The following is an 18,858-nucleotide window of genomic DNA, read 5'->3' as shown; positions in this document are numbered from 1 at the left end:
GTGCTTGCAAGTCGATTTGTAGACAAGTGGAACACAGTGCAGGACAATGTAGCCAGTTAGAAGTACAGGAAATGTTTGTATCTCAGACTTTAAAAATTACATCCCTGTACGGGATTGCGTTTGTTAGTCGGATATTCATATATCAGGGTTCCCCTGTAACAAACCAAGACTCCAGTTGCCTGAACCCAGGCTACCAGACACAATAAACTTTGTGTAGCATTCCTTAGTTAATAGTACCCATGCCATAGTGATTTATGTGAAATCAGGATATATAACTGTAGGTGCTCAATTCATTAGCATAACAATTGCTACTATGTGCAATAATTAGTCTTACATGAGGTACTTCATGATCCTATTGAATACAGTACAACCTTGATTATCTGAACGAGATAGGCGGGGAGTATTTTTTTTCAGAAAATGGATAGTTTGGATAACTGATCTGATTGTAAACAAGCAGTAATTTGAGTGTGCCGGTTATCCAAACATGCCTTGATTATCCGGCAATACACGCCAGAATGCCGTTTAACTGATAACGAAATGCTGAGTTGCCTAATGCCGTTTTTAACGGACCTTGAGATCTTGATCAGATAATCCGAAATTCGGATAATTGAGGTATTCTGTAGTACGAAAAGGCATTACACAAATGCACATTCTTTCTGAAAAAAAGTGTTCAAACACCTAAACAGGTACTTACTTGAGAGAGTTGATCTCGAGTACAAGATGGTCACATGAAATATTTTCTTCTAAGCCTCGTTGCAGCGTGCCTAGAACTTCATTCTGAAAAACTTTGGAAGGGAAGAGAATGGGAATAGTGTGATGTTGAGACACAATGCAATGCAGGATCAGATCTCTACAATGTTTAGTATTAGAAAGCAGCAATGAAAAGAAACGGCATGAAAATTTCAGCAACCATGGCAAACAAAATGATCCCAAAATATTGCTGATATTTCCCCCTCTTGCAAATGTATCTTCATCCTGCTTTTGTTGAACACTCATCAAAGCACAGTTCCACATTTGCTATTACCTAACCCAAATAGTCACTGTTCACTGGTAGGACTTTGACAACAAACTCTCTCAGGTGACTCAGCTATAGATGATAAAGACTCTGTGCATAGATACAAAGGCAAGTCTGACAGGGTTTGCTGAATAGCGATGAAGGAAAGATGAATTTGGTCAATTTAACCTGACCTTTACCCAGGACTAATATTGCGTCGCCTGTCAAGATCAGCTAACTTGTATATACATGTCATTTATAATGCAGACTCCCAGTCTGTTTTATTTCATTTAATCTGCAACAATACTCAGTGTTAACTTCTGTACACATTACATTTGTGACTAATTACTTTTTGTTCTATAATTATAACATGCAAGTCCTCGCAAGTGCATAAATAAAGAGAATTTTAAAACAAAAATTGTTAAGCCATATGACATTTGGAAGCTGGAATGAAACAGTTTAACTAGTTTATCTATGGAGGTCAAGAGTGTAGTGCTGGAAAAGGACAGCAGGTCAGGCAGCATCCGAGGAACAGGAGAATCAGTGTTTCAGGCATAAGCCCTTCATCAGCAGTCCTCACTTTCTCCTTACCTAGAGAGATATCAAACTGCCAAGGCCAGAAAGGTACCAGACTCAAATCTGGTCTGTACTGAGCCATCTAATCTCTGACAGAAGATGACCAAGAAGTGACCTGATAGGTAAACATTTTGGAGGAGTGAGAAAGGGTAGACATGAAGAAAATACTTTCACTTACAAAGAAATGGAAAAGAGTAGGTCCCTCGAGTCTTTGAAGTTCTGCCATTCAATAAGATCATGGCTGATCTAGTTTTAACCACAACTCTACATTCTTGCATATCCTGAGTAATCTTTCATCCCCTTGGTAATCAAGAATCAGTCTAACTCTGCCTTAAAAATATGTAAAGATTCTGCATCAACTGCTTTTTGAGAGGGGAATTCCAAAGACTCAAAAAAATCTTTACTCATTTACTTTAGATGGATGCCCCTTACTTTTAAACAATGACTCCTAGTTCTAGATTATCCGATAAGAGGAAACATGCTTTTAACATTTCCACGTCTGGCTGAAATCTAACATAAACAGCCATAAATTTAACAGAACCACTAATAAATCGAATCAAAAATTCAGGAGAAATGTCTTTATCCTATTTGTGGTGAGAATTGTGAATTTGCTACACAGAATGTTTGAGGTCATTTAAGCAGATGCATTAAAGGGGATTCTGGGGAGCAAAAGGAAGAAAGAAATAGTAGGACAATAGTTTGACAGAGGGGACAGTGTTTGAAACAAAGGAGGAAAACAGAAACTTTGAAGATAAAACAGGAAGTAACAAAGATACGCATAAAGAGCTTCTTTAAATATATGAAAAAGAGGCCAAAGTTAATATAGATCCCTTAGAGAACAATACTGGGGAAATAACAATAGAAAAATGAGGAAATGGCCGAAGGAGTTCAATAAATATTTTGCATCAGTCTTCACAGTAGAAGACAGTAACAGCATTGCAAAATTAGCAAATATTCAAGGGCCAAAAGGAGAGGAAATAAATATGATAATTATCACGAGAGAATAAGTACAGTGCTGGACATGATTGGATGCATCTTAGGATATTAAAATAAGTAGCTACAAAGGTAATGTATCAGTAGTAATCTTCCAAGAATCCTTAGATCCTGCAGAAGTCCCCCAAATGATGGAAAACTGCCAACATAACACTTCTATTTAAAAAGGGAAAGATACAATAAACACAGCTAACTATGGGCGAATTAGCTTAATGCCTGTTATTGGGAAAATATTAGCCTATTATAGAAGTATGTAATAGCAAAGCATTTAGAAATTTATGATATGAACAAGCAAAGTCAACTTGGCTTCATGAAGGAGAACTCATGCCAGATAAATTTACTAGAATTCTTTGAGGAAGTAACAAACAAGATGGATAAAAGGAAAGCAGTGGGCATGATATACTTAGATTTTCTGAAGACATTTGATAAGGTGCCACATGCTAGGCTAGTTAAGAATAAGAACTCATGGTGTTGGAGGTTGCATATCAGCATGGAGAAAAGATTTGCTAACTAATAGAAGACAGATTTTGGGATAAGTGGAGCATTTTCAGGATGGTTACCTGTAACTGGTGAAGTACCACAATGATCAGCACTGGGTCCACAACATACATTAATAATTTATAATAATTATTATGAGGAAAGTGAACACACTATAGCCACATTTGTAGCTGACACAAAAATAGGTAGGAGGTTAAGTGGTGAGGATGACAAATTTCTACAGATGGATAATAGGCAGGATAAAAAACTTGGCAGATGGAATATAATGTGGGTTGATGGGTTTTGAATTTTGGTAGGAAAAATGGAGGTGGAGAATATTATTTGTAGAACACAGCAGTACAGAAGGATTTGGGAGACCTCGTGCAAAAATATCAAAAAGTTAGCATACATGTTCATTGCGCAGGCTACAAGGAAGGTAAATGGAATGTTAGCCTTTATTTAAAAAAGAATGGAGCATAACAATAGGGAAATATTGCTAAAGCTATACAAGTCACCAGTTAGACTATGGTTGGAATACTGGTGAACAGTTTTGACATGTCATCCAAGAAAAGATATTGTAGGCAGTTCAAGGGAAATTCAGTAGGCTGATGAAGGGACTGTCTTATGAGGAGAGGTTAAGTAGGCTGGGCCTATACTCATTAATGTTTAGCATAATAAGAAATAACTTTATTGAAACATACCAGTTTCTTAGAAGACTTGACAGGTTAGATGTGAAAGACTCTACCACAAGGGGAAACAAGCTTAAGAGCAGAGGGCACAATCTCAGAATAAGGGGTCACCCAGTTAGAACAGAGATGAGGAGGAATTTCTTCTCTCAAGAGCACTAAATTTGTGGAATCCTTTATCGTAGAGAGCTATAGAGGATGGCTAGTTAAGTATATTCAAGGAGGAATCAAGTTTATGGGGAAAAAGAGAGGAAACAGGAGTTGAGGATTATCAGCAATGACCTCAGTGAATGGCAAGGTAGATCTGATGGGCTGAGTGGCCTGCTTCTGCTCCTGCATCTTCAAGTTTCTAAAATCTACGTAACTATGCTTTTGCCACTTTCAAGGGGCAGTGTACTGTTCAGTTGTAGGAGTATGCATTATACCGAAGTTCCCATACCAGGAAATGGGCAGTTGGACAAGGTGAGAGAGGGTGGTGGTGGCATGGAACAGAAGGATAGAAAGAAAGAACTGGTACAACAGACCAAATCAAAAGGAAAAACCATATAGGAATCCAATAGAACACAGACTTCTTTTTAAAAGAATAAGTTTGCTCATGATTTACTTGAATGGTAGCTGGATGATGGTCTTCAATAATGTACTGAGACAAGAGCACCTTGAATGTATCCCTTAAATTAGAGAAGGTTAGAAGATTAGTGTTTAAGATGTATAAATTTATAAATGGTTTTGAAAGAGTAAATCCAAGAAACTACGTCTGCAGATTTGATAACACTGATTAAGAAGTTGGCAAAGAAAGAAACAAATAAAAATTTTTTTTAAACAGACTGAATTCTGCACTGCCTGAAAAGGTGGAAGAACTAGATTCAATACAAATGTCCAAAAGCAAAATTGAACAAACACTTTGCAGGGTTATAGGGTAAGAGCAGGGGAGTGGGACTGATTGGATAACGCTACTAATAAGCTGGTACAGACAGAATACGCTGAATGGCTTCGTTGTGAGCTGTACTCTATGATTCTACATCGACACGAGAGAAACACTCCATCGACATGGCAAATACATCAATGATTGGCTTGAAATCTCTACTCATCATCACTGATTTAGAGGGATATGGGTCAAGGAGCTGGTAGGTGGGACGAATTTAGTTTGACTTTATGTTCAGCAGGGACTGGTTGGACTAAAGGGTCTGCTTCTGTGCTGTTATAACTAACTTACTCAAACCACAGCAAGCCCACCTCAAGGAAATCTGCTAAACAGAAAGCTTTGATTTTAAAAGGAGTTTTGAGAAACAAAGGCAACAACATTGCAGGGAGATTCCAGGGTTCAAGGTGCAACTAATTCTAAAGGTTTAACATCTCCCTGTACAGCCAATGCAAACAAACTCTGCATCGGCTCCAGGAGTACATGGTGAGAGGAGATAAGGAAGAAAATTTCATTTCCCTTACAATCAGAGTGTCTGAAATAATTTAATATCATGTCTGAGCTGGTTTGTTCAGACTGTAATCTAGAATCTCTTGGAACACAATCTTTCACATTTTTGTGTGAATTGAGGTCACAGAATAATTGCAAAAAATGCAATGAACATTCATCACATTATAATTCATCCGACCAGAGGATGAATTCCTCCACTGCGTTATCTAATCGGTTCTTAAATCATGCCAGGGATTCCTTTTCACCTCACGACTTTAATTGGGAGCCCACATTGATCACTCCCTGAAAGAAGAACTTCTGACTTTTACTAGTTTGAACCCGTTCTCATTCATCCCACTCTTGCAATTTAATTAAAGTATTTAATTCCTGGGATGTGAGCAACACAGGTACTGCTGTGCTTATCACCTGCTCCCAGCAGCCCTGAGGTGAAAAGCCTTTTCTTTGTCACATGAACCCCCAACCTGCCTTTGTGGGACCTACGATGATCAAGCTCCCAGAATGAAGAAATTAGTAGGATACAGAGCCAACAATAGTGAAGGCAGACCAACACCTGTCAATATCAGGGTTGTGTGACTTGAAGGCAAAGGTGTTGTGAAATTAACAGTGACCACACTGCAGCTACAGTTAGGATATCAGCATCAGTGGGAAGGCAACAAAGTCTTGCCCAAGGAGGTGGTGGTGAGCTGCCTTCTTGAACCATTGTGGTGTTGGAGGGGGGGAGGGGGGGGGTGGGAAGGGGGGTTCCAGGATTTAGTCCCAGCAGCAAAGGATAATTCCATGTCAGAACAGTGTGTAGTTCAGAGGGGAATTTGCTGGTGTTGTTCCCACTCGTCTGCTGCCTTTGCCTTTCTAGGTGGTAGTTGTCATGGACTTGGAAGGATTGCTGGAAAGTTACTGCAGTGTATCCCCAGTGCATCCTGGGGGACACTGACAGAAAGTGGTGGAGAAAGTGAATGTTTAAGGCAATGGGTGGATTTCCAATCAGATGGACTGCTTTATACTGGAGAATGCTAAATTTCTTGCATTTTTCTTTACAGTTATTATCATCCAGGCAAGTGGAGAGTATTTCATCACAGTTCTAATTGGTGTGTTTGGGTGTCAAGCAAGTTAGGAGTCTCAGAATTTTCAGCCTCTGATCCACTCTTCTCGTCAGTGGTTAAAAAGCTGGTCCAGTTCAGTTTCTGGTCAGTAATAACCCCAGGACACAGATGTATATACTGGGAGAGTCGGTAATGTAATGCCATTACATGACAAGGGGTGATGACCAAATTCTCCATTGTTGGAGGTGGTTATTGCCTGACACTTGTGCACATGGATTTTACTTGTCACTTATCAGCCCAAGACTGAATGTTGTCTAAGACTTGCTGCACATGCATCCAGACTGCTTCATTATCCGAGGAGTCATGAACATTGTGCAATTATAAGTGAAAATCCCTATGTCTGACTTTCCAATGAGGCAAGATCACTGAAGCAGCAGCTCATTATCATTGGTCTTGGATAATATCCTGAGGTGGTTTTGCAATGAATACAATCTGAAAAGTACAGTTTGGCATTTATTTCATCCATGTATCCCAGGGACGCTGAAGTAGACTGTAACACCTCTCAACTCTTTCCTTGTGAAGATAATGTAATGAGCGATACGTCGGGTTCCAAGCAAATGATTGTTAGATTAGATTAGATTACTTACAGTGTGGAAACAGGCCATTTGGCCCAACAAGTACACACCGATCCTCTGAAGAGCAACTCACCCAGACCCATTCCCCTACATTTACCCCTTCACCTAACACGACAGGCAATTTAGCATGGCCAATTCACCTAACCTGCACATGTTCGGATTGTGGGAGGAAACCGGACCACCCGGAGTAAACCTACGTAGACACAGGGAGGATGTACAAACTCCACACAGACAGCTGCCTGAGGCAATACTCTAGTCCAAAGTACAGACAGATGTTTCTGTGGCCAGCAGAGAAAGCAGAATGGTGTGTTGCTTCCCTGGTGCCAGGATCAAGAATGTCTCAGAGGGTGCAGGATGTTCTCAAGGGGAAGAGGGGCCAGCAGGACGTCATGGTCCATGTTAGAACCAACGACATAGGAAGGGAAAAGGTTGAGATTCTGAAGGGAGATGACAGAGAGTTAGGCGGGAATTTAAAAAGGAGGTCCTCGAGAGTAGTAATATCTGGATTACTCCCAGTGCTACGAGCTAGTGAGGGCAGGAATAGGAGGACAGAGCAGATAAATGCATGGCTGAGGAGCTGGTGTATGGGAGAAGGATTCACATTTTTGGATCATTGGAAGCTGTTTTGGGGTAGAAGTGACCTATACAAGGAGGACAGATTGCACCTAAATTGGAAGGGGACTAATATACTGGCAGGGAAATTTGCTAGAGCTGCTCGGGAGGATTTAAACTAGTAAGGTGGGGGATGTGACCCAGGGAGATAGTGAGGAAGGATTTCAATCTGAGACTGGTACAGCTGAGAACAAAGGTGAGTCAAACAGTCAGGACAGGCAGGGACAAAACAGACAACAAGGTAGGACTGATAAATTAAACTGCATCTATTTCAATGCGAGAGGCCTAACTGGGAAGGCAGATTAACTCTGAGGAAAGATTTCAATCGGAGACTGGTACAGCTGAGAACAAAGGTGAGTCAAACAGTCAGGACAGGCAGGGACAAAACAGACAACAAGGTAGGACTGATAAATTAAACTGCATCTATTTCAATGCGAGAGGCCTAACTGGGAAGGCAGATTAACTCAGGGCATGGTTAGGAACATGGGACTGGGATATCATAGCAATTACAGAAACATGGCTCAGGAATGGACAGGACTGGCAGCTTAATGTTCCACGATACAAATGCTACAGGAAGGATAGAAAGAGAGGCAAGAGAGGAAGAGTGGCATTACTGATAAGGGACAGCATTACTGCTGTACTTAGGGAGGATATTCCCGGAAATACATTCAGGGAAGTTATTTGGGTGGAACTGAGAAACAAGAAAGGGATGATCACCTTATTGGGATTGTGTTATAGACCCCCTAATAGTCAGAGGGAAATTGAGAAAAAAAATTTGTCAGGAGATCTCAGCTATCTGTAGGAATAATAGGGTGGTTATGGTAGGGGATTTTAACTTTCCAAACTGGGACTGCCATAGTGTTCAGGGTTTAGGAATCTAATGAAAATTTTCTGATTCAGTATGTGGATGTATCTACTACAGAAGGTGCAAAACGTGACCTACCCTTGGGAAATAAGATAGCGCAGGTGATTGAGGTGTCAGTAGGGGAGCACTTTGGGGTCAGCGACCATAATTCTATTAGATTTAAAATAGTGATGGAAAAGGATAGACCAGATCTAAAAGCTGAAGTTCTAAATTAGAGGAAGGTCAATTTTGACAGTATTAGGCAAGATCTTTCAAAAGCTGATTGGGCACTGGTGTTCGTAGGTAAAGGGGCAGCTGGAAAATGGGAAGCCTTCAGAAATGAGATGACGAGAGTCCAGAGAAAGTATATTCCTGTCAGGGTGAAAGGAAAGGCTGTTAGGTATAGGGAATGCTGGATGACTAAACAAATTGAGGGTTTGGTTAAGAAAAAGAAGGAAGCATATGTCAGGTTTACACAGGATAGATCGAGTGAATCCTTAGAAGAGTATAAAGACAGTAGGAGTATACTTAAGAGAGAAGTCAGAGGGCAAAAAGGGGACACGAGATAGCTTTGGCAACTAGAATTAAGGAGAATCCAAAAGGTTTTTACAAATACATTAAGGATAAAAGGGTAACTAGGGAGAGAATAGGGCCTCTCAAAGATCAGCAATGCGGCCTGTGTGTGGAGCCGCAGGAGAGGAGGCAAATACTAAACGAGTATTTACTGTGGAAAAGGACATGGAAGATATAGAATGTAGGGAAATAGATGGTGACATCTTGAAAAATGTCCATATTACAGAGGAGGAAGTGCTGGATGTCTTGAAATGCATTGAAGTGGATAAATCCCCAGGACCTAATCAGGTGTAACCTAGAACTCTGGGAAGCTAGGGAAGTGATTGCTGGCCTCTTAATAAGATATTGGTGTCATCGATAGTCACAGGTGAGGTGCCGGAAGACCGGAGTTTGGCCAACGTAGTGCCACTGTTTTAGAAAGGTGGTAAGGACAAGCCAGGGAACTACAGACCAATGAGCCTGACATTGGTGGTAGGCAAGTTGTTGGAGGGATTCCTGAGAAATAGGATGTACATGTATTTGGAAAGGCAAGGACTGATTAGGGATAGTCAACATGGCTTTGTGCGTGGGAAATCGTGTCTCTCAAACTTGATTTGAGTTTTTTGAAGTAGTAGCAAAGAGGATGAATGAGGGCAGAATGGTAGATGTGATCTATATGGACTTCAGTAAGGCATTCGACAAAATTCCCCATGGGAGACTGATTAGCAAGGTTAGATCTCATGGAATACAGGGAGAACTCGCTGTTTGGATACAGAACTGGCTCAAAGGTAGAAGACAGGGGGTGGTGGTGGAGGGTTGTTTTTCAGACTGGAGGCTTGTGACCAGTGAATTGCCTCAAGGATCGGTGTTGGGTCCATTACTTTTCATCCTTTATATAAATGATTCGGAAGTGAGTGCAAGAGTATAGTTAGTAAGTTTGCAGATGACACCAAAATTGGAGGTGTAGTGGACAGCGAAGAGGGTTACCTCAGATTACAACAGGATCTTGACCAGATGGGCCAATGGGCTGAGAAGTGGCAGACGGAGTTTAATTTAGATAAATGTGAGGTGGTGCATTTTGGGAAAGCAAATCTTAGCAGGACTTATACACTTAATGCTAAGGTCCTAGGGAGTGTTGCTGAACAAAGAGACCTTGGAGTGCAGGTTCATAGCTCTTTGAAAGTGGAGTCACAGGTAGATAGGATAACGAAGGCGGCATTTGGTATGCTTTCCTTTATTGGTCAGAATACCGAGTACAGGAGTTGGGAGGTGATGTTACAGCTGTACAGGACATTGGTTAGGTCACTGTTGGAATATTGCGTGCAATTCTGGTCTCCTTCCTATCGGAAAGATGTTGCGAAACTTAAAAAAGGGTTCAGAAAAGAATTACAAGGATATTGCCAGGGTTGGATGATTTGAGCTATTGGGAGAGGCTGATCAGGCTAGGGCTGTTTTCCCTGGACCGTCAGATGCTGAGGGGTGACCTTACAGAGGTTTATAAAATCATGAGGGGCATGGATATGATAAATAGGCGAAGTCTTATCTCTGAGGTGGGGGAGTCCAGAACTAGAAGGCATAGGTTTAGGGTGAGAGGGGAAAGATATAAAAGAGACCTAAGGGGCAACGTTTTCACACAGAGGGCAGTACGTGTATGGAATGAGCTGCCAGAGGAAGTGGTGGAGGCTAGTACAATTGCAACATTTAAAAGGCATCTGGATTGGTAGATGAATAGGAAGGGTTTGGAGGGATATGGGCCGGGTGCTAGCAGGTGGAACTAGATTGGGTTGGGATATCTGGTTGACATGACAAGTTGGACCGAAGGGTCTGTTTCCGTGCCGTACATCTCTATGACTCTATCTGCACGAGCTGGAAATCCATTCAGCAATTAGTCAAACCTGACTAGACGTAACTGTCCTACTGTGATGCCCAACAAAAAAAAAATCAAATATTTCTACATGTCCAAAACTGCCAATGGAATCTCACCTTTTGCATCATCCAGCTGAGGCGAGACACTTCGACTATCTACCTCTTGTGAGCTAACACTCATCTCACTATCACTCTCACTCCCAGATTCAGACTTTAAGCTGAGACCTGCAAAGGAGAAAAAAATTCCATGATGAGAAAACAGAAAACTAAAAGTTAAAGTTCTTAGCAGCAGAACTCATCACACAGGAAGCCCAGGTAGAGCAGAGAGGTTCTGGGCAATCTAGAGAGCTTTCTTGGGGGACGAGCCTAGACTAGACTATTTCTACATGTTTTCACCAAAAGAAAGAAAACCAAAATACATTTTCATTGTGTTTGATGACCTAGACGAGACTCCAGCAAAGCTCGAGCAAAGCAAATAGCTAACAATATCTCACAAAGGAGCTTTAATCCGTCTCATTTAACTTTTCATGATGAATGATCAAAATCAACTATTGATTTGCCATTGTAACTGTGGTTTTCTGGCACTCCAGATTAGGGGAGTTAAGGAAGAACCTCCTCGAGCTTGCCATGAAACCTGGTTTCCACAGTCTCTGTTCTGATATCAGCATTCATTATGGAGAGTCCTGCATTTAAGTATCAAGCTCTCAGCATTGGTTTGGCTACTTTAAAACAAGTGATGCCATTTTCTGTTTTTTTCAAACAGGTCCTAACGAAAAGAAAGAGGCCAAACACATAATACATTGGATATTCTTGTTAAACTGTTCAAGAAACAGTTAGTATTGTATCTCTCATCGCTATCTACCTGCTCAGGGCTCTTCGACTACGTGGGAGAGCTTAGATTTGTTTTACTCATCAGTTAAACTTAAAACGAGAAAGTTAGTGACAACCTTTATTCTCATACAGGAGAAGTCAACACCAACTAATTAGGCCAAATGGTGATTCCAAACTATTTCTACATATTTTCACCAAGAGAAAGAAAACCAAAATACATTTTCACTGTGTTTGACAGCATGCGTCACAACCACAAAATTCCCAATGCACTTTTTTTCAGCCAATCAAATACTCAATGAAGTGTGGCCACTGTTGGAATGTAAGAAAGCTGGCAGCCAATTTGTGCACAATAAGCTTCCAAAAGCAGCAACCTGATAATAAGATCATCTGTTTTATGAAGTTGTTGAGGAATAAATATTGGATTGGGCACCCCATGTTTTCTTCCAAGTAGTGTTTTGAACTGTCTTGCATTCAGCTAAGAGAACAAATAAGTTTAATCCTCTCATCCCGAAGACACTCCTTTGAAAAAGGAATGCAACTGCTGAATAATTAACTAGAATGGACACGGAATTAGATAAATGGGCACAAGATGTAACTGTGCATCTTTCTGGAGAAAGGACTGACTCCAGAACATGAAAAGACGATGTTTGGCAGGGCATGTAATTTCACCCAAAGGCAAAGTTGGTTGGATTAGCTCAAACTTTGCAACCTTTAAATTCTATAATTTTTCCTGAAAATCCTTACCCCATATATTCTGCACCAGCTCATCATCTTCAATCTCATTCTCGGTAGCAGCCATCCAGACATATCCTACACCCTGTGATCCCACTTCAGCTTGGTTGTAGCCTGTGCAACAACAGATGGAACGAGAAAAGATCTGGATTGCGACTATTTTAAGGTGTGATTTCTTACACAACTGCATGTGCCCAATTACATTTTTGTCAGGCATGTGAGGGCCATAAAGTGATCAAGAGATGAAACCATGCTTAGCATTCTACCTCCATAAGACACGGAGTCGAAATGTGTGATGTTAGAAAAGCACAGCAGGTCAGGCAGCATCCGAGGAGCAGGAGAGTCGACGTTTCAGGCATCAGCTCAACAGTCCTGATGAATGGCTTATGCCCGAAATGTCAACTCTCCTGGTCCTCTGATGTTGCCAGTGCTTTTCCAGTGCCACACTTTTCGACTGACTCTCCAGCATCTACAGTTCTCACTTTCTCCAATGCACGGATGCCAACTCACAGATTTTCTGCCTCAGAAGAGAGTGGAAGGTCTTTAAACCTATTTATCAGAGATAGATGGAATGTGGAAGCGAAACTTAAAATAGATCAGGTATGAACTATTTGCATGGTGGAGCAATGACTTGAAGGGCTATATGATCTACTTCTGCTTGTACTTTGTATGCTTGTAAACACCGCCCTGTCTGAGATCACTCAGCTCAGTAACCACTCCTAGTCAACCTGCTCAATACGAGCATTAAACAAGCCATTTCACCGTTTGGATTGAAACAGTGCCAAATATGTTCACTGGGCATTTTAAAGTAATTCAGAGAGAAAAAACTGCTAGTCATTCCAAAATAACAGCCAATTTGCGTAGCTCTAGGTGCTGCAGCATTGAGATGATTCTTAATAGTTCCAATTGAATATTGGTCAAAAGAAACTAGAAAGAACTCCCTCAAACTCTCCAGAATAATGCTCTGCGATATTTGGTATCTATGTGAACAGATATATAGTACAGGGGTTTTGACTTAATATAGGCAAAAGTGAGGTCTGCAGATGCTGGAAACCAGAGTTTAGATCAGAGTGGTGCTGGAAAAGCACAGCAGGTCAGGCAGCATCCGAGGAGCGGGAAAATTGACGTTTCGGGCAAAAGCTCTTCATCGGGAATAGAGGCAGGAAGCCTCCAGGGTGGAGAGATTAGATTACTTACAGTGTGGAAACAGGCCCTTCGGCCCAACAAGTCCACACCGACCCGTCGAAGCGCAACCCACCCAGACTTAATCCCCTACATTTACCCCTTCACCTAACAGTACGGACAATTTAGCATGGCCAATTCACCTAACCTGCACGAAACTTAAAATAGATCAGGTATGAACTATTTGCATGGTGGAGCAATGACTTGAAGGGCTATATGATCTACTTCTGCTTGTACTTTGTATGCTTGTAAACACCGCCCTGTCTGAGATCACTCAGCTCAGTAACCACTCCTAGTCAACCTGCTCAATACGAGCATTAAACAAGCCATTTCACCGTTTGGATTGAAACAGTGCCAAATATGTTCACTGGGCATTTTAAAGTAATTAGCAGTTTTTTCACTGTGAGTCATTCCAAAATAACAGCCAATTAACGTAGCTCTAGGTGCTGCAGCATTGAGATGAACAGCCAGTTGATTGATTCTTAATAGTTCCAATTAAATATTGGTCAAAAGAAACTAGGAAGAACTCCCTCAAACTCTCAAGAATAATGCTCTGCGATATTTGGTATCTATGTGAACAGATATACAGTACAGGGGTTTTGACTTAATATAGGCAAAAGTGAGGACTGCAGATGCTAGAAACCAGAGTTTAGATCAGAGTGGTGCTGGAAAAGCACAGCAGCATCCGAGGAGCGGGAAAATTGACGTTTCGGGCAAAAGCTCTTCATCGGGAATAGAGGCAGGAAGCCTCCAGGGTGGAGAGATAAGTTTAGATTAGATTACTTACAGTGTGGAAACAGGCCCTTCGGCCCAACAAGTCCACACCGACCCGTCGAAGCGCAACCCACCCAGACTTATTCCCCTACATTTACCCCTTCACCGAACACTACGGACAATTTAGCATGGCCAATTCACCTAACCTGCACATTTTTGGACTGTGGGAGGAAACCGGAGCACCTTGAGGAAACCCATGCAGACACAGGGAGAATGTGCAAACTCCACATAGTCGCCTGAGGCGGGAAATGAACCCGGTAATCTGGCGCTGTGAGGCAGCAGTGCTAACTACTGAGCCACCGGGCCACCCAAAATAAATGGGGGTGTGGGGCTGGGGAGAAGGTAGCAAAGAGTACAATAGGTGAATGGGGTTAGGGATGGAGGTGATAGGTCAGAGAGGAGGGTTGCTAATTTCCCCCACCTTCCTGTCTGACCTATCACCTCCATCCCCACCCCCATTCACCTATTGTACTCTTTGCTACCTTGTCCCCAGCCCCACCACTCTTCCCTGCCCTCCCACCCACCGACCTGCTGTGCTTTTCCAGCACCACTCTGATCTAAACTTTTGACTTAATAGCTCAGTTAAAAAATGGCAACGTCTGAAAGCGCAGTACACCATTAATGTTTCACTACATTTTTCACCCTGGATGGCGCTTCCACGGGGCATTGACACAGCTTTGACTTGGAGGGAGAGTGAGCCAGACTGATACTTTAAGTAAAACTGACTCACCTTTCACCTTTGCTTTTATGGGTGTATGGTTCATTCCTGCATCATCACTGAACTCATCGTCATCTTCCTCCTCATCTGGTAAATGCATGGAGATCACAGTACCTTCTGGAAGTGACACATCAGGCCCCACAACTACCTGCAGGAGGTGTGACTGCATCAATTATGGTGCATCCACTGTAACTTCCTATACATGTCATAACAGTTTTCTTTGAGTACCTGAATGTTCTGGGGAATTTGCACTTGAATTATTATGTCACTTGGCAACTGAACAAAATTCCATTTTGCAATAAATGCAGCGCGTTAATGTCTAAGCAATCCTCGCAATAAAGAGGAAATTTTACATAAAATTGTGAACTTAAAGAGCAGACTTGGAGGGCTGAATGATTCCGTTCTGTGTTGTCCTATTCTATCATTCTTTGGGAAACGTGCTACCACATAAGTGGCTCAGGTGATTAGCACAGGTTTGTTTAAGGGGAGCTAGATATCAGCTTGCTTTGGTAATGCTGCTGTGATAGTTGAAAAGCTTCAGGCATGACCCTGGAAAATTCCCAAGAACTCATTGAATATAAAGCTAAGAATGCCTATGTATCTGCTGAAACTTGGACAAATATCAAAAGTAGGGATGTAGATTGAATGCACCTGGAGAACAGGCAGTTCTCTGTATTAGAATAAGTCATACTTACGTTAAATGCCAAAACACAACGCTCATTTAATCTGACTTTAGGTTTGACCTCCACATCACTGCACACAACTGATCTGTAGATATCCACTCCATCTCCAATGTGGACATTATTCCAGATGTACGCCTGATCCAGTTTCACGTTGTCTCCTGTGGAGAGGAGAGGAAGTGTTTATTCATGCTTAAATTATATTTTAAAGTCTTTTCCAGGTTTTGACTTCGCCCCTCCTCTACACTGAATACATTTAACTGCTGAGGAGTTGGCAAACAATCTGTAGCCAAAAGGCTGTTACTCATCGGTGAGAGTGAGATACTGACTGAAACTGAACTGTGACTTTCAAGAAAACAAAATTGCAGATCAACAATGGGATGATAGCAGAGCTTCAGGCCATGTACACAGACCCACTGGTAAAAGCACATGAAAGCCGCCAATTCAGTGTTACAGTGTAGGAAAATAAGTTGCCAAATCGTGCACAGCAAGATGCCACAACAGGCAGATTATTTAGTTGTAATTAAAAATAAGTTGTGTTGGTAGAGGTGTAACTAGGGGTCGTAACTAGGCACATTACCATTGTGCCACAAGAGCTTTCCTAGCTATGAGAATTAGACATTTTTAAAAATCAACCTGCCCATGGGCGTTGTGACCTATCTCTGGGGCAGGGTGGACTCAAATCTTGGCCTCAGTTCAGTGTAGGGACACTACCAATGTGCCACTTGACCCTTGTGAGCAGATACAGAGAGACAGAATTCAGGTGAAAGCAGAACAGTTCTGCGAAGCTGAATAGTCTCCTCTTGTTTCTAAGTATTTACTACATTGGCCAATGTCCAAAATGAGATTTTATACCATTTTAAGTTAGTTTCGGAGATTTGAAAATTTTAACTATTATACATCTGATGAGTACGCTTATTTTTACTGTCAATTTACTCCAATGATGAGTTCACTCGACATAGCATCTACAGTCTCTCGGCTAATAACACCATTGGTGGGATCTCGCTTTCTGGCCCACTTACAATTTCGATGCACACATTGACTAGTTGAACCAAATGGCCATATATAATTTTGGATATTAAATGCCATAGTTTATTCAGAAATAGGCTGTACTGACAAAAAGATGATATGTCATAATGTGTGACAAAGAGTATATGTCCTCACGCCAAAGATGGCCACCCAGATGCATGAGCAGATGACCCTCAACAGTCAGCTGCGACAGAGGTGCTATTGCCAAAAATCAGACAAACAGTTTCACCCACAAATGGATCCTATTATCAGCTTTTCTTTCTCTCCGGGTCCCCATTATCCATCCCTTTGTCTGCTCAACTGTGGTTTCTCTCTCTCTTTCTCTCTCTCTCCGGGATCCATGTCTACCTACCATTTGCTCCTTTTCCGCCCTCCCCCACTGTCATATATACCAACATTTTCCGAGCTACAATCAGTCTTGAAGAGTCATTGGACTCAAAACGTTAAGTCTGCTTTCTCTCCACAGATGCTGCCAGACCTGTTGAGATTCTCCAGCAATTTCTGTTTTTGTCCCTATTGTCAATATATGTGTGCACATGACTACAATTGAATAGTATGCATTTTTTTTGTCCATGCGAGCAGTTGTGATGAATTTGAATTATTGGTACTTGCTGGAAGTGCAGGAATAATTGACTGAATTTGTTGTCCTATCCCGTGAATGTATAAGCAGCATCAACTTTGTTCTGTCATTTTGCAATCATGTAACACTGTAACTGTGTTTGTCCACATGTGAAGCACAGTAAAGACTACTATTCTAGAAAAGGAGGACAGACTAATGAACACCAATTCTGGCGGAAGGAAAGTAGAGGGATACAATAGTTGGGCAAGATGAAAGAGTGGAGTTTTGAAATGATTTTAGAAAGCAAGGAACGTGAATAGAATTGGATGGAATATTCTTGAAAGTAGTAGCAAACTGGTTGAATAAGCATGAGGAACGAGGTAGATCAGAGCAAGTTAAGGATGAAGTTATGAGCGAGTCTGTCCCTGAGAAGCCATTTTCTGCTGTTTTAGGCATGCTGTGTAGATATTCCCTAAGTACTGTTAGGGAGGGAATACAGGATTTGAGTGAAAGCTTTGTATCTGAGGGGCAGAGGGGTGAGGAGAAGCAGTGTCAGATGGGTGCCAAAAGAGAGGTGATCTGGAAAAAGCTTTTTGGGGAGGGGACACAGTGGATCATGAATCTCAATGTTCAAGGATCTGAGGGTATTCCCAGATATGTAAGGCAAGATGGGAACACTCATTTTTGGTGGGAGATTTGAAGACAAGGCCAAAAATTTTTAAATGAACCTGTAGAGAAGCCAATGGAGCTTGAAAGGACTAAGTTGGAACACCACCACCTGTAAATTCCTGCCCAAGTTGTACACCATACCGACTTAGAACTGTGTCAATGTTCCATCAGTATCAGTAAGTGGGGGTCAGGACAGGGAGTCTTGAATTGTGGGACATTCTCCTCACCCTCTCTCCCTCTGCCCCTCAGACACAAATCTTCACTCCTCACTTAAATCCAGTGTTCCCTCCTTAACAGTACTTAGGGAATATCTACACAGCATGCCTAGAACAACAGAAGATGGCGAATCATCAATTCCTTCTACAGGTTGCCTCATTCTCCCCTTGATATGTTTTTTGTTTCTTGGGATTAATTTCTGCTGTGCCTCCCAAATTATCGCCAGAAACTTCTGCCATTGCTACTCCATTATCTTCCCTGCTATGGTCCCCTTCTAATCAAATCTTGCCAGGTCCTCCTTCATATCTTTGAAGTTATCTTTATTCAATTGTAATATAATTACATCTGATTCCCTCTCAAGACTACAAGGTAAATTCTATCATATCAGTTCTCTGCCTCTAGCATTCCTTCACCTTGAGCTCCCTAATCAAGTGTGCCTCATGACATCAAATCCAGAACTGCCTATTTCCTGGTGGGTCATACCATAAGCTGCTCCAAAAAAAAACCTGAGATAAGGAGAAATTTCTTTACTCAAAGAATCTTTGGAATGCTCTCGCTCAGAAATCCATGGATGCTATGTAGAACATAGAACAATACAGCACAGAACAGGCCCTTCGGCCCACGATGTTGTGCCGAACATTTGTCCTAGCTTAAGCACCCATCCATGTACCTATCCAATTGCCGCTTAAAGGTCACCAAAGATTCTGACTCTACCACTCCCACAGGCAGCGCATTCCATGCCCCCACCACTCTCTGGGTAAAGA

The 18,858-nt window shown here is 41.7% G+C and overlaps 1 protein-coding gene across 1 annotated transcript in view; it reads right to left on the bottom strand.

Annotated features, from left to right (window-relative positions):
- The window catches only part of eif2b5 (eukaryotic translation initiation factor 2B, subunit 5 epsilon), a 49,843-nt gene that overhangs the window by 10,951 nt on the left and 20,034 nt on the right, over positions 1–18,858 (bottom strand). The window contains exons 8-12 of the mRNA XM_043702620.1: positions 15,637–15,782; positions 14,954–15,089; positions 12,280–12,381; positions 10,822–10,929; positions 695–785 (exon numbers count right to left, since the gene is read on the bottom strand). Coding sequence (XP_043558555.1) covers positions 695–785; positions 10,822–10,929; positions 12,280–12,381; positions 14,954–15,089; positions 15,637–15,782 — 583 coding nt within the window. The remainder of the gene's footprint in view (positions 1–694; positions 786–10,821; positions 10,930–12,279; positions 12,382–14,953; positions 15,090–15,636; positions 15,783–18,858) is intronic.

The sequence above is a fragment of the Chiloscyllium plagiosum genome, chromosome 13, assembly GCF_004010195.1.
Source record: "Chiloscyllium plagiosum isolate BGI_BamShark_2017 chromosome 13, ASM401019v2, whole genome shotgun sequence".
NCBI classification, from domain to species: Eukaryota; Metazoa; Chordata; class Chondrichthyes; order Orectolobiformes; family Hemiscylliidae; genus Chiloscyllium; species Chiloscyllium plagiosum.
This window is presented reverse-complemented; position numbering and strand designations above follow the sequence as displayed.